This window comes from Mustelus asterias, chromosome 2, assembly GCF_964213995.1.
Source record: "Mustelus asterias chromosome 2, sMusAst1.hap1.1, whole genome shotgun sequence".
Classification (NCBI taxonomy): domain Eukaryota; kingdom Metazoa; phylum Chordata; class Chondrichthyes; order Carcharhiniformes; family Triakidae; genus Mustelus; species Mustelus asterias.
In genome coordinates, this window is record NC_135802.1 from 36,428,516 (window position 1) to 36,444,111 (window position 15,596).

At 40.6% G+C, this 15,596-nt stretch overlaps 1 protein-coding gene across 4 annotated transcripts in view; it reads left to right on the top strand.

Annotated features, from left to right (window-relative positions):
- Window positions 1-15,596, top strand: part of arhgap12b (Rho GTPase activating protein 12b) — a 191,967-nt gene that overhangs the window by 96,280 nt on the left and 80,091 nt on the right. For all 4 annotated transcript variants that reach the window (XM_078233355.1, XM_078233365.1, XM_078233375.1 and 1 more), the window contains one exon: window positions 317-397. In XM_078233355.1, the coding sequence (XP_078089481.1) occupies window positions 317-397 (81 nt within the window). The remainder of the gene's footprint in view (window positions 1-316; window positions 398-15,596) is intronic.

The following is a 15,596-nucleotide window of genomic DNA, read 5'->3' on the forward strand; positions in this document are numbered from 1 at the left end:
ATTAAGTATTTGCTTATGAGAATGTAACAGTGTTTTCAGAGAAATTAATATGCCTCCATCATCCAAGGAAATAGTAAAGGCTTTGGCAGTCTCTTGTCAATATTGCAGGTGATGATTGAAGCTCGGTATTGATTTACGTTGCCTCAATTTCAAAATTTTCTGTCAGCCATAAATAATTAGGACTTAAACTTTTGTGGTTCATAATTACTCATGCAATGTAGCAGCATTTTCAATTTCCTCTTTAGTATAATGTCAAGGCGTTGCTGAATCCTATGAACAGTTGCACAAAAATGTAAAACAATGTATTTGTTTGCAGTGGATGAAGCATATTGATGATCAAGGCCGACGGTATTACTATCGCACAGATGGATCCAAATCTGTATGGGAATTGCCAGAGGTACGTATAATTAAGTTCATAATTGCTGAGCGATCTTAATCCTGATTGTGCATCTGGTTGAGTGAGTTTGCAGTTTCAGGCAGCTCTAAAAAGTTGTTCATAATCCTGGTGATTGGTCCTTGATTCAGCCAAGGGATTCATGAGTATTTATTAGCATTTGCTGAATATTTGTCTTAAGAAAGTAGTTACATGCGCACTCAAAGTGTAGCTGCACAATAGGTGTGGACTGGCTTTTTGGCAACCATTTTGGGGGAGTAGGGAGAATCAGTCTTTCTTTGTTCTGGGAGATGTTCGATTTCAGGTACAATTGCTGTCTGGGTAAAGATGAATAACAAAAATTGGATGTTGACATCGACAATTTTACATTTTAAAACATGGAGAATGCACATTCCAATTATGGGTACTGATGTCAACCTCAGTTGAAGCACTCTAAGTCAAAAGAACCTGTAAGCCCTAGACTTGAGCACATAAGTGGATCGACACATAGATATGTGTGGTACTGAGAGAATGCTGCACCTTTGGAGGAGGGAGGCTTTCAAGCAAAATGTTAAACTGCTTTCCTCTCTGTCTCAGGTAAACATAAAAGATCCTACTGTATTATATGAAGGAGAGCAGGGAGATTATTTTAAATCTCTGACCTCTGGTCGCAAACTTGGTTTCCTCACGTTTATTAAGTTAAAATGTTTATAACTTTAAATACCTACTTTTTAGGTATTTAATACCTTCTCTGCTCCAAGGAGAGTAATGCCATCTTCACCAACCTGTACACACAACTCATCCTGATAAACCTGCTCTTGATTCCTCTTCCAGCTGTACAACCCTTTTGAAAATTTGATGCCTAGAATTGTACACCATGCTAAAGTCTAACTATGACATGCAAAGATTCAACATGGCTTCCTTATTTTTGTTTTGGCTACGTATGTTGTCAATGCCATGAATGCGTGGTTACCATCTTTATAGAAGAAGACAATATGTCGCAGGGCGCATGCACAGTGACCACTGGTCCTGGAATTGCAAATATTACAGTGCCAGCAACATAATCTCTCCGGTCTGATCTTTTTTGATCTCATTTGATTTCCTTAACATTTTTCTATCCTTTGATCCCCCATTCTTTCTTCCAATAAACCATCCTGTGATTGCAGCATATCTCAGTGGTATGGGAGGGATGCTGGCTAATAAAACCTGTATTCCACCATCTGAATGCTCTGTAGATGATTTAATGTGTTGTTCTGGAGAAATGAACCCCAGAGCTGCAAACAGAATTGCAGCTGTTACCGGGTAGATCAGAAGCCTCCACTTCCTTCCCCATTTTGATCCCTGGAAACTGCCGAGAGGCAGTGCCCTAATTGCCTGCCCGCTGCAGGGCTCAGACTGGGTGAATGGCTTCCAATCAGCACTGTCTCCTATAAATGACAACATAGGATTCTGCAAATGTGCTGCCAAGTGCGCAAGTGCTGACAGACATCGGTGGCCATCTTGCATTGACAGGAGACCGTATTTTCTATTCAAAGTCGTTATTTACAAAGCTAGGTGATTGTAACACTACATTCTGCACTCTCTCGTTTCCTTCTCTATATGTTTTGTCTGTATAATGCACAAGAAACAATACTTTTCACTATGTTAATACATGTCACAATAATAAATCAAATCAAGGTATCTTGTCATTTTTGAAAGTGCCTTATCAACTTCCCCTGCCATCTTCAAAGATTCATAACCCGCCATTTCAAGAATTCCTCAATATGTAGTCCCACATTCATCTGGCCTTACACCTCCTGCAAAATAATGCCATTTAGTTTATACTGGCTTTCTATATGTTTCTTCCAAAGTACATCACTTCACATTTACCATCGATCATGGTGTACAAGTTGACCTGGCATATAAGATGACCCCACTTTTCAGCTACGAAATGCTTTATTTGCATTAATCGTCAGCCTCACCCTAGGAAACATGTTTTATTTATCTTGTACTGTAAGTCGATGCATGGACCATACAGGCAATACAGGCTGTGTTGCAAGAAAGAAGTGGGAGTTTAATTTGTCCACACAGAGCAGATCCTCGTGGCAGGGCAGGTAACAGAAAGAAATGGATCCTTCTACAAGAAGAATGCAGTATGAAACTAGTTTCAAGCTAAAAGTTGTAACATTTGCTAACTTGTCAAATAATTGCTGCAGCAGTAGAATTTAGTGTTAATGAAAAACTGTAGTGAGAATGAAAGAAGACGGAATCTGCTCTGAAGATGATGTCCAAGACCAAATGTATGTGCTAACAGAATAAAGACCAGTCATTTTTCAGATATTGAAAAACATGCATCAGAATGGATCCTTGAAAAGTGTCATAATGGTTACATCATCACCAGAAATGCATTTAAGTGGTTCAAATCAAACCCTCGAATCCAGCCAAAGTTTCAGACCAACAGTTAGTTGCCATAACAGCTTCATGGAACGAAACTGTGTGCAACAGAAATCCAAGATCTCTGTGAGGCTACCAAATGACCTCAGTGCCAAAATTACCAATTTCCAACAGTTTATCAGACAGCAACATACACATGAGTACCCATTAAGTCATTTGGCAACATGGATGAAGTGCCCATGAATTTTGTGCCCAGCAGCCAAACTTTGAAGTACAAAAGTTTGAAAACCGTTCCAGTGACGGCGACAAGCTTAAGAAGACGGGGTTTACGGTGCTAATAGCCTGCATGGCCGAAGAAACAAATTTAAAGCCTGTGCTAATTTTCAGAAATAAAGCCATACTGAACATCAACCGACTGCAGGGGTTTTTGTGCATGTCCGTGACAGTGGTTAGATGAATGAGGATGGAGTGCAGTTATTGATCGATAACGAGTGGAATAGACATCCCAGTGGCCAACGCAAATAAACCAACTTATTAGTGTGGGACATGTGCATGAATCACAAAAAGTTGGTTTGCAGGTGCAGCAGGTAATTAAGACGGCAAATGGAATTTTGTCCTTCATTGCTAGAGGGATGGAGCTTAAAAACAGCGAGGTTATGTTGCAGCTGTATAAGGTGCTGGTGAGGCCACATCTGGAGTACTGTGTGCAGTTTTGGTCTGCTTACTTGAGAAAGGATATACTGGCACTGGAGGGGTGCAGAGGAGATTCACTAGGTTGATTCCAGAGTTGAGGGTTGGCTTATGAGGAGAGACTGAGTAGTCTGGGACTATACTCTTTGGAATCAGAAGAATGAGTGAGTTCTTATAGAAACATGTAAGATTATGAAGGGAATAGATAAGTTAGAAGCAGCGATATTGTTTCCACTGGCAAGTGAAACTAAAACTAGGGGGAATGGCCTCAAAATAAGGGAGAGCAGATTTAGGACTGAGTTGAGGAGGAACTTCTTTACCCAAAGGGTTGTCAATCTGTGGAATTCCCTGCCCAGTGAAGCAGTTGAGGCTGCCTCATTGAATGTTTTTAAGGCAAGGATAGATGCATTTTTGAACAATAAAGAAATAAAGGATTATGGTGAGTGGGCGGGGTAAGTGGAGCTGAGTCCATGAAAAGATCAGCCATGATCTTATTGAATGGTGGAACAGGCTCAAGGGGCCAGATGACCTACTCCTAGTTCTTATGTTATGTTCAAATCTCATAACTGAGATCAAGAGGTGCCTGTGAAGAATGAACATCCACATTGTAGTTATATCGGGGTCTAATGTCTATAGTTCAACCGTTGGATGTGAGACTCAACAAGCCATTCAAAGATCTTGTTCAAGCTGAATGGAATAGGCGAATGTGAAAGCTTTTTTTCTCCGTCAGCTAACTAAAGAGTGGAAATATCCACACTGCCCCACTTGCTGTTTTATGTGATCTTAATATCAAATCGTGGGATGCTATTAGTGCAGAAAGTATCAGATCATTCAAAAAATGCAGAATATCCAATTTGATGGATGGACAAGATGATTTTGTTGTGAAGGGATGGTCTCTGAAAGCAAAATCATCAAATCTAATTCAGAGTGCAAGCCTTACAATGATGCAATAGTCAAAGTGACTCAATGAATTAATGAACTTTATGGATGCCGAAGACAGTGAATTTAAAGTTTATTTATTAGTCACAAGTAAGGCTTATATCAGCACTCCATTGAAGTTACTGTGAAATTCCCCTAGTCGCCACATTTTGGCGCCTGTTTGGGTCAATGCACCTAACCAGCACGTCTTTCAGAATGTGGGAGGAAACCGGAGCACTAGGAGGAAACCCACGCAGACACAGGGAGAACGTGCAAACTCCACACAGACAATGACCCAAGCTGGGAATTGAACCCGGGTCTCTGGTGCTGAGAGGCAGCAGTGCTAACCACTGTGCCACCGTGCCGCCCCATTTGACAGTCTTAAAATGCTTTGTTTATGGTTACAGATATCTTTGTCCAATTAATTAATGCAATAAACTGTGCCACATTAGCTTACTATGAATTACCACTTTCATTTTCACATTTCAAAATGGCAGCCAATCACATTTCAAATTGGTGACCAATCACACTCGCATCAGCAGTTCCCGTAGTATATCAGCGTAAATGTCAGCCCCTGTATTTGGAGGCTTCAAAGGTCAACTTATAAGCAGTGATCGAGAGATAAATTGTATATGACGGTCCGTCTGTCTTTCTGACATCTGCTACTATCTTGCTCACAGTCCACTCCATTGTCAAGTCCTATATCACCTACAAACTTAAATTATCCCAAGACCCAAGTCCCAGTTATTTATATATAACAAGAAAAGCAGTTGTGCTAACCCTTTGGGTCTGCATAGTATTTTATTCTGCATCTGAACAAGTATCCGTTCATCATTACTCTCTGCTTCCTGTCATTTACATACCTAAGTTACTGCCATCACTTTAATACCACATGCTTCTATTTTCTGAATAAGTCTGTTACGTAGTACTTTATGACCATTTGGTCAACATCTACTGCACTACCTTCACCAACCTTCTCTTAGTTCAACAAAGAACTTAATCGGGTAAATCAGACAAGATTAGCTTTTAAAAAATCCATACTGGCTGTCCCTTAGTAACAAATGCCTCTCCAAGTGAGATTTTATTTTGTCCCTAGCAGTTATGCTTAATTTAATTGGCCTGTAGTTTTTAAGTTTATCCCTCTTGCCTTTTTTGATTGTGGGTGTAACATTTACAATCCTCCAGTTCAGTGGTACCACTCCAGAATCCAAAGAGAATTGAAATATTGCGGCCAGACTTGCTGCTAGCTCCACCTCAGCAACCTGGGATTCATCCCACCTGGACTGGATGAGTAATTGACATTGAAAGATGCGAACCTACTAAAAACACCTTATTTCTATTTACTTGTACCCCATCCAGTATGTCTCCTCACCTGTGCCTCTGGGCACTGCAACATTTTGTGAAGACGGATCTAAAGCACTCGTTTCAGTACTTGGTCCTGTCCTCTGCCTCCACAAGATTTCATTTTTGCCCCTACTCCGCTCCATCATTTCTAACTATCTTATTACTTTGGGTATGTTTTATATTATCCGCTAATCTTTTCTCATACTTGTTGCCTTTCTTATTTTCTTTCACAGTGTGTCCTTGCGCGTGCACACTTTTTCCTGGTTTGTGATTGTATTCTGCCTTTTCTTGTTTTATTGTCGATGCTGAATTTTGCTATGTATTTAGATGCTGGCTGGAAATTGGGGTGGGAGGAGAATTGTAAACACATCGTCTTGTTCACAACAAATGTCATAGATGCTGTACCCAAGTTCTCTTGCTAAATGTTATCCCAGTGCACTTGTTTACTGAAATGGAAGCATGCGGGCCTATATGGAGGAGCTCTGTAATTCTTTTGAAATATATTTTAAAAACTTGTACAAAATAATGTACAATTCTCCAAAACGCTTCAGTAACAACACAAGTTGCATCGTTATGACTCAAATGCAGATGATTTTATATAAAACTCATTAAAATAAATGTTTAATGCTATTCTTAAAGGAGCAAGAGCACATTTTTCTTTGTGCTTATGTTTGTACACTGTTCATGGTGACGTCATTGAGAATAATGTAATTTGTGAATTAATCACATAACAGAAGATATGCAAGGAAGTGAAAGTAGGAAACCTGAGTCACGATGGATTAACATGGGAAAAGCAGACAATTAAATGAATGTATTTCCTGTGCATATACAATCAGTATTTTACAGAAATGCCGGCTATAGTAATGTTGTCTAAATCTGGAGTCAGTGCCAGACAAAATTCCAGTACAAACTGGAATGAGACTTCCTGGAAGAGTAGTCTCACTCCACATCACATTCCGAGTCCAGTTGGATCTTAACTCTGGATTTATCAGACCAATAAACATGCAAAAATCACCTAAATAGTCTTGTGATGTATTCACGTGAATGCAGCCCTTTTACATTTTAATTATAATAATTTACTTATTTCTGTTAATTTTCCTTTTTGGTTTATTATTCAAACGTTTTCCCATTTTTAAAAAACTTTTCTAGTTTTGATGGCCATTGTAAGATTACTAAACTTTAGTCTAAAATTGCAGTTACTAGTTTATTGCTGTGTATGAAGTACTTAGTCTATAAAAGATAAAGAATGTTATCAAATCTCTGATGCAAGCCTAAAGTTATCGGATCCCAAAATGTGATATTCCTTTTAGCCTTTTTGAGGTGCTATTATTTTGAGGACGTTCTGGTCTACTTCTTTCACTCCTCTTCCAGTATTGCAGTACTGCTTGCACTAAGGAGATGTGCATAAAGAAGCCTGGTATTAGCTGCATTTTTGGCTCTCAAAGTTTCCTGATTGGGCATATTCGTGTCTGGTCGGTCAGTTGTGGTTAAGCACTCCATTGTTGAACTAGTAGATGTGTAAACGAAAAGGTGTTTCCTGGCTTTCAACACCCTTTTCCTGTGCAATCAGCCTCTATGATTTTTAGAACGTAGTTCAGATTATTGCTGCAGCTCAAAAGCACGACGACACAATACGAATAGAGGAAGCCCTGTTTCTGAGACTCTTTGGGGACACCAGTTGTTTCTGAGGTGCAAACTAACTTATTAAAGAATAATGAAAGAAGAAAAAAAAAGTGCATTTGTATCATTCGTTTCAGGATGTCCAAACTATTTTAACAGCAGTGATGAATATTTCATAGTCATTGTTCTGCCTGTTTGTGCACCTCGTGCCCCTTGTCAATTGGTCAACACCAGCTTGCACAATGAAAACTGCCAGGGTACATGGCGTCCACCTTCCCCTGACACATGTAAAATAAGTGGTGGGGGCATGATGAGACACTTAAGGGCGTTATTGGCCCAAAGATGGGCGAGCCACCCAAATGCTGCCTTCACCTACCGTATAATGGGAGACAGATTGGGGATGGATGAGAAGGCAGTGGGCAGCCCACATGTTGCGTTTTACAACCCCCTCTTCCCCTACCTGGCCTTCAAACTCGATTATGGAGAACAATAAAGTTTTGTCCCTTGACAACATTCAGGCTTGGACTGATGAGTGTAAAGTCAAATCCTGCCTCAGAAGTGCCAGGCAATGTTCATTTCCAAGAAGAGGGAATCTAACTCTCTCCTCTTGATGTTCAGCGGCCTTAGCATCACTAAATCCCCACCATCAGCATACCCAGGAGTTTCGATTGACCACAAAATGAACTGGACCAGCCATATAAATACTGTGACTACAAGGACAGGTCAGAGGCTTGGTGTTCAGCAGTGAGTAACTGACTTTCTGACTCCCCAAAGTACAAGTCAGGAGCCCGATGAAATATTCTTCAGTTGGCCTGGGTGAATGTGGCTTTAACAACTGTCTCGAAGCTTGACGCAATCCAGGACAAAGCAGCTTGGTCAAAGTCCCATTCTCCACCTTCAAAGTTCACTCCCTCCATCACCAATGCACAGTGCCCGTAGTGTGTAGCATGACACAATGACCAGCACTGCTGCATCACAGCGCCAAGGACCCAGGTTTGATTCCAGCTTTGGGTGACTGTGTGGAGTTTGCACTTTCTTCCCACGTCTGCGTGGGTTTCCTCCATGTGTTCCGGTTTCCTTCCACAGTCCAGAGATGTGTAGGTTCGGTGGATTGGCCATGCTAAATTGTCCCTTAGTGTTCAAAGATGTGTAGGTTATGTGATTAGTGGGTTTACGAGGATAGGGCCTGGATAAGATGCTCTGTTGGAGAGTTGGTGCAGACTCAATGGGTCAAATGGCCTCCTTCTGCACTGTAGGGATGCTATGATTTACAAGATGCACTGCAACAACTCACCAAGGCATATCCAACAGCACCTTCCAAACCCGTGACCTCTACCATCAAGAAGAAAGGCAGCAGACGTGTGGGAACGCCACCACCTGCAAGTGCCCCTCCGACATCTCTCACCATGCTAACTTGAAACTATATAGTCACTGTCAATGGGTCAAAGTATCTAGAACTGCCTTCCTACCACAACTGTGGTGTACCAACACTAGATGGACTGCAGCATTTCAAGAAGACTGGGTCACCACCTTTCGAGAGCAGTTAAGGATGGGCAAGACCAGAGAAGCCCACATCCCATGAAATAATCTCTTTAAAACAAAATCACCTTTGATTACTTGCATTGAGATTGAAGGAATTTCTTTTGTTGGAAAGCAAAAATACGAGTTTGTGTCCGAACATTTGCACTGCAATGCAGATTTTTTAAAAAGGTTTTCTTTATGTTAACAGCTTTTTACTGTTTTTTAATTAAAATTCTTAAGTTAAATGTAATTTCAACCCAGACAATTATTTTGCCGTGGGAAAAGTAATGAAATTTAGCTTTGTGTACTAGTGCCACCCAGTGGCATGAAAATGGCTGTACATTTATTTTTCTTAGTATTGCGAACAAATAGTTCAAGGAAAACCTCAATTGTTACTGTTCCTCAAGCAATTGAAGTATTGTCCTAAAACCACCTACCCACTTCACGTTCTGGGAAAAACAAATCATCCTTCCCTGTTTGCTCAATATTTAATTGAAATGTTAGGATGTATTTTATCTCATGGAAATATCTGTTTTTGATTTATTATTGTCATCTGTATACATAGTCAGAGGTTTACAGCGTGGAAACAGGCCCTTCGGCCCAACTTGTCCATGCTGCCCTTTTTTTAAATAAAACCCCTAAACTAATCCCAATTGCCAGCATTTGGCCCATATCCCTCTATACCCATCATACCCATGTAACTATCTAAATGCTTTTTAAAAGACAAAATTGTACCCGCCTCTACTACTACCTCTGACAGTTTATTCCAGACACTCACCACCCTCTGAAAAAATTGCCCCTCTGGACACTTTTGTATCTCTCCCCCCTCACTTTAAACCTATACCCTTTAGTTTTAGACTCCCCTACCCTTTGGGAAAAGATATTCACTATCTAGCTGATCTGTGCCCCTCATTACTTTATAGACCTCTATAAGATCACTTCTCAGCCTCCTATGCTCCAGAGAAAAAAGTCCCAATCTATCCAGCCTCTCCTTATAACTCAATCCATCAAGTCCCGGTAGCATCCTAGTAAATCTTTTCTGCACTCTTTCTAGTTTAATAATATCCTTTCTATAATAGGGTGACCAGAATTGCACACAGTATTCCAAGTGTGGCCTTACCAATGTCTTGTACAACTTCAACAAGACAATCCAATTCCTGTATTCAATGTTCTGACCGATGAAACCAAGCATGCCGAATGCTGCCTTCACCACGCCTTCACCTATGACTCCACTTTCAAGGAGCTATGAACATGTACCCCTAGATCTCTTTGTTCTGTAACTTTCCCCAACGCCTTACCATTAACTGAGTAAGTCCTGCCCTGGTTCAATCTACCAAAATGCATCACCTCGCATTTGTCTAAATTAAACTCCATCTGCCATTCGTCAGCCCACTGGCCCAATTGTTCAAGATCCCACTGCAATTGGAGATAACTTTCTTCACTGTCCACTATGCCACCAATCTTAAGAGTCATCTGCAAACTTACTAACCATGCCTCCTATATTCTCATCCAAATCATTAATATAAATGACAGATAACAGTGGACCCAGCACTGATCCCTGAGGCACACCACTGGTCATAGGCCTCCAGTTTGAAAAACAATTCTCTACAACCACCAGTGAAAAGTATTGTTTCTTGCACGCTATACAAAGCATACCATTCGTAGAAAAGGAAATGAGAGAATGCAGAATGTAGTGTTACAGTCATAGCTAGGGTGTAGAGAAAGATCAACTTAATGCATGGTAGGTCTATTCAAAAGTCTGATGGCAGCAGGGAAGAAACTGTTTTTGAGTTGGTTGGTATGTGTCCTCAGACTTTTGTATCTTTTTCCTGACCGAAGAAAGTGGAAGAGAGAATGTCCGGGGTGCATGGGGGTTTTAAATTATGCTGGCTGCTATGCCAAATTTCCTTAGTCTTCTGAGAAAGTGGAGGCGTTGGTGGGCTTTCTTAACTTTTTTTAATGTAGGAACAGAAGAAGGTGATGCTGTTCCTCAAACCTTTTACACTATTGTTAGATGGCTGATTAATCTGTGCTTCATCTGCATGCCCCTTCGCTTTGAGGTAAAATTCTGAAGACCTAATATGTTTCTGTAGAACACCACTTGTTTCATTCCGCTAACCAGAGAATGTTCTCTTTATCCTTACTCTGTCTTCTACCTCTCGACCAGTTAATAACCCATGCTGCAAAGTTACTTATCCATTTGTACTTGTTTTGTATCATACCAAATACTTACTTGAGTACTTCCCACTATTTGTCTATAGATTTATCCATTAAGCTATTAACTGATTCATGAAAATCATGTTGCATTTGTACGCATTGTACAATTTTGATAGGATAAGCAAAATCTGTATATTTAGAGATATGCTGCTCAAAAAAACTCTATTTTTACACTAATGTACAACAAATTCTGTTTTAATCATAAAGGATGATGGGCAGGATTCTCCGGCCATTCACTCCATCCCACTGCAGTGAACGGAGATTTGACTGAGCGCCAAATTCTCTGTCCCCTTTGGCAGGGTGTGAACGACCAGAGAATTCCAGCCCATGTTTTGTATTCTTGGAATTTTGACAACTGATTTGCTGGTTTGCAGAGATATTGTGCATTAGACCATCGATGTGTAGGAGGATGGAACAACGGGAATTGGGTTCAGTCTCACGTAGTTGAGTTCTACTTGCATCAATGTTCTTGTGTACAAGAGAGTGACTGCAGAGCCACAGTTGCATATCTTTATAATTAATTCAGAGCATTTACATAATATGCCAAACATGTCCATGACACTACAACTATAGTTTTGTAGGATACAAGATGACTAGCAGAGTTAAATGTGGATAAATTATTTCACAAGCAGGTATAAACCTTTGAGAATTAAACATGCAATTGAATGGATAAGTAAATTTGAATCTTATTATGTGATTATTGTATTTGACATTAAGGCGTAAGGCAGGTGTTCCTCAAGAATTGTGAAGCTCTGCAACCTTTAATGTAAGCTTCTGAAATTAGAAAACTAACATGTCATTTGAAAATGTAGATTTGAAAGCCACGCTAATCTTTCAAGATATTTAGGACATAAGATAATTGAAATGTACCTATCTCACTTAATGGAAAATAAGTTATTTCTGTCATCGTTTATATCCGTGCAGAATGATTTTAACATTGATGGTATAGACATCAATATATGGAATCACTGCACAGTACAATGATTGTACTATGAGTAACACACACTATATTTTCTCTCTCATTCTATTGCAAAAGTACATTATGTAAAGTTCAGTTTTGATATCAGAGTGCAGTACAGTTCTGTTTACTTCAATATAGTTACTGGTTATGTTTAAAATATCCATTTCATGTCAAACCGTTGGAGCGTACAGCCCAGGGGTTTTCCACAGTTTCCAGCCCTTTGGTATATTGCTGTGGGAGAGCCTTACTGTGGCCTTTTCCCATTTGAGTTTGGGTTGTCCCAAACTTTAGTGCATTCCTGGTTTGAAAAACGCCAATCATTATAATTCCTTTTCTGTTCAACTCTGTGTCCGTTCTTCTATATCCTTTTATATCCTAAAAACATGGTGACCAGAACTATGCATGGTAATTTCTGTGGTCTCACCACCATTCTTTCTATAACGGGGTCCAGAACTGCACCAGTACTCCCCATTAATTCAAATTGATAACTTCCTTGCTTTTGTACATAATCCCCTTGGGCATAAATGTTGGAATCTCATTCATCAGATTTGTGGCCTTTTCTAACCTGTCTTTGCAGTCTTCAAAGATTTATGTATCCACACTTCTGTGTTCAGTCTTAAAAGTCCAGCTTCTTTCATTATTCTTTTCCACTGCCCCCTCCCCGAATACCCTACTTTATGCCTTGGACTTGATTATTTTACAAAACCAAACAATATTTACTTTAAAATGCATGCTCTGGGCAGTACAATGCAGCATTTTATTGTTGGAGAATGTAAGATTAACAATACAATATAGGAATTAAAGATCCAACTTAGTGAGCAAACTGTCAAGTTATTTGGCAGAATGTGTCATCACCAGAACTTTCAAACAAGCACCAAGGCCGAGCTGGGATGGTGGTGAGAAAGGCCCTCCTTGTCATATCATTCCTTCATGTCAAGAGTCTCTCTCTCTCTCTCTCTCCACATACTGCCCCCCAAGGTTGCTGTGGTGGGGAGGAGACCATCCCCTACCACCACCTGGAATCCGCCTCTGCAAAGTGATATAGTAAATTTTTGTCTTCATCCCATGCAGTTCTGTAACAGAAGACTCAATGGGCTTTTCCAGGAACACACATTGAAATAAAGATCACCTGCTGCTGGAGGACTATTAACTCAGTGAAAGGTGCTCTTTGGTCTGCCCTAAGCTTGTCTTCCAGTGCATAGAGTGTTGCAGACTGGCACACTCCAAGGTCCAGAACTATGTACTCAGGATTATAGTAAAGCTTTAATGCAATTGCTAGAAAGGCTCCAGAGGAAAGGCTACTGCTATAGTACACCAAGGTACTGGAACCCATGTAAAAACCCCTCCAATTGCATGCATAAGAGAATGTTTGACATAAAATATTAATGCACTTTGTAAATATGACCTCTATTTATACAATTAGTTAGGAATTTGATGTTGAATTGAAAGAAACTGATTGTTATAGTGTTACAATAAGCATCTTTCTATTTGAATGTATGTACTGATATCTTTAGCGGGTATGAGCATGCGCAAGTGAAATAATCTGTAGTGTGGCTTTCACAGGTTCAGTTTTGCCACAAAGGAGCTGTCTAACTAGCTGCCTGCAGTTCTGAGTCCATACTGAACTATATTTTTATTTTCTTTTATAAGAAGATTGAATAACACAATGCGTTTGACTACCTTTTTGTGACCAAGTAAGCACATCTTTTTGCCAATGAGGAGAAAACTGCAAAATAAAAGGAAAATAAATATTCAAGGTTCAACTTGTGCTATGAAGATTTGCACAGTGGGTAGATAGTTTGCAATATGAATGGTGGTCATGCTGATCAGTGGGTTCCTAAGTTTACTAATGAAAAACAGGTTAGCAGCACCATGACTATGTTTGGAACTATCAGTGAATTTGTGGAAGAGAAAGGAGGCTGGACTCAATATGTGGGAAGGTTGGAACACTTTTTCTTGTCAAATGGAGTTGCAGCTGATGCTAAAAAGTGCTCAATTCTCCTGAGTGTGTATGGCGCAAAGGCTTATAAACTAGTGAGGGATGTAGCGACACCACAGAAACTGCGGGATATTTCATTTGTGGATTTAGTTCCATTTATTCAGAATACCACAATCCTCAGCCCTCAGTGATTGTCCAGCTTTTCAGGTTCCATAGCCATTTTCTGAACACAGGACAGTCTGTGACTAACTCTGTTGCTGACTTGAGGTAACTCTCAGAACATTGAGAGTTTGGAGTAGCATTGGTGGACATGCTCTGGGACAGATTAGTCTGTGGCATTAATGAGTACCACATTCAGCCTCATTTGTTGGGAGAAGCCACCCTGACCTTCAAGAAGACGCTAGAAATTTCTAGGGGAAAAAAATGGCTGCCAGCAATGCAAAATATATTCAAAAGGCCGGTGGCGGTGCACAGGCAGGTGCAGTGCATCGTGTAAAGACTAAGGCTGCAAGCAAGAAGGTGAAAGCCATGGAATGTTTCAGGTGTGAAAGAACAGTATGTGAATCATTGCAAATTTATGGATACTGTTTGCCACCATTGCAATAAAAATGGTCAAAGAAATGGAATTGCAGAAGTGCCAAGATCAGGTTAAAGGCTGAGCAGGGAAATTCAAATTCAAAAAGTCTCAGTCAGTGACATGTTGCCTGGAAAGCTCAGGGCAGGCAGAGGAGCACTGTTAAATGTGAGTGATGGGCGTGTGGAGCCTATCTATGCTACAGTGGAGGTCGATGGAAAACAAATCAAGATGGTGGTGGACACAGAAGCCTCCACTTCAACAATTAACGATGAGTCCTACAGGAAGACTTGGCTATGTAGGCGCCAGCCTTTACTCAGACAAGGATCCAACTTTGAATGTATACTGGAGAGGCTATATCATTGCTTGGGGCGTTAGAGTTGGATATTGCATACAACAGTCAAGAAGCAAGAGTAGGGCTCCTGGTGGTAAAAGGAAACTGGACTCGTTTACCAGGGCGTGACTGGTTCGGTAAAATCTTTTTGGACTGGGGCAGCATGGTGGTATCAGGATAGCACAGTGGTTGCACTGCTGCCTCACAGTGCCAGGGACCCGGGTTCGATTCCTGGCTTGGGTCTCTGTCTGTGTGGAGTCTGCACGTTCTCCCATTGTCTGCATGGGTTTCTTCCGGGTGCTGCGGTTTCCTCCCACAGTCTGAAAGACGTGCTGGTTAGGTGCATTGGCCTAAATAGGCGCCGGAGTGTGGTGACTAGGGGAATTTCACAGTAACTTAATTGCAGTGTTAATGTAAGCCTACTCGTGACTAATAAGTAAACTTTAAACTTTAAAAAAAAACGCACACAGGTAACAGAGGGTGTAATTCAGAAACATCCTGACGTTTTCAAGATAAACTGGGTACTTTGCATGGCACTACAGTTATTTGTAGATCCTCTGGCTTCTCATTGCATTTTCAGGGCCAGGACAGTGTCCTATGTCATGAAAAGCAGTGTGGTAAAGGAGTTGGAGTGGCTGCAGAGGCTTGGAATCATTGAGCCCATTTGGTTCTCACATCTGGAAGTTCCATTTGTTCCTGTTCCTAAAAGTGATGGCACTGTGCACATATGTG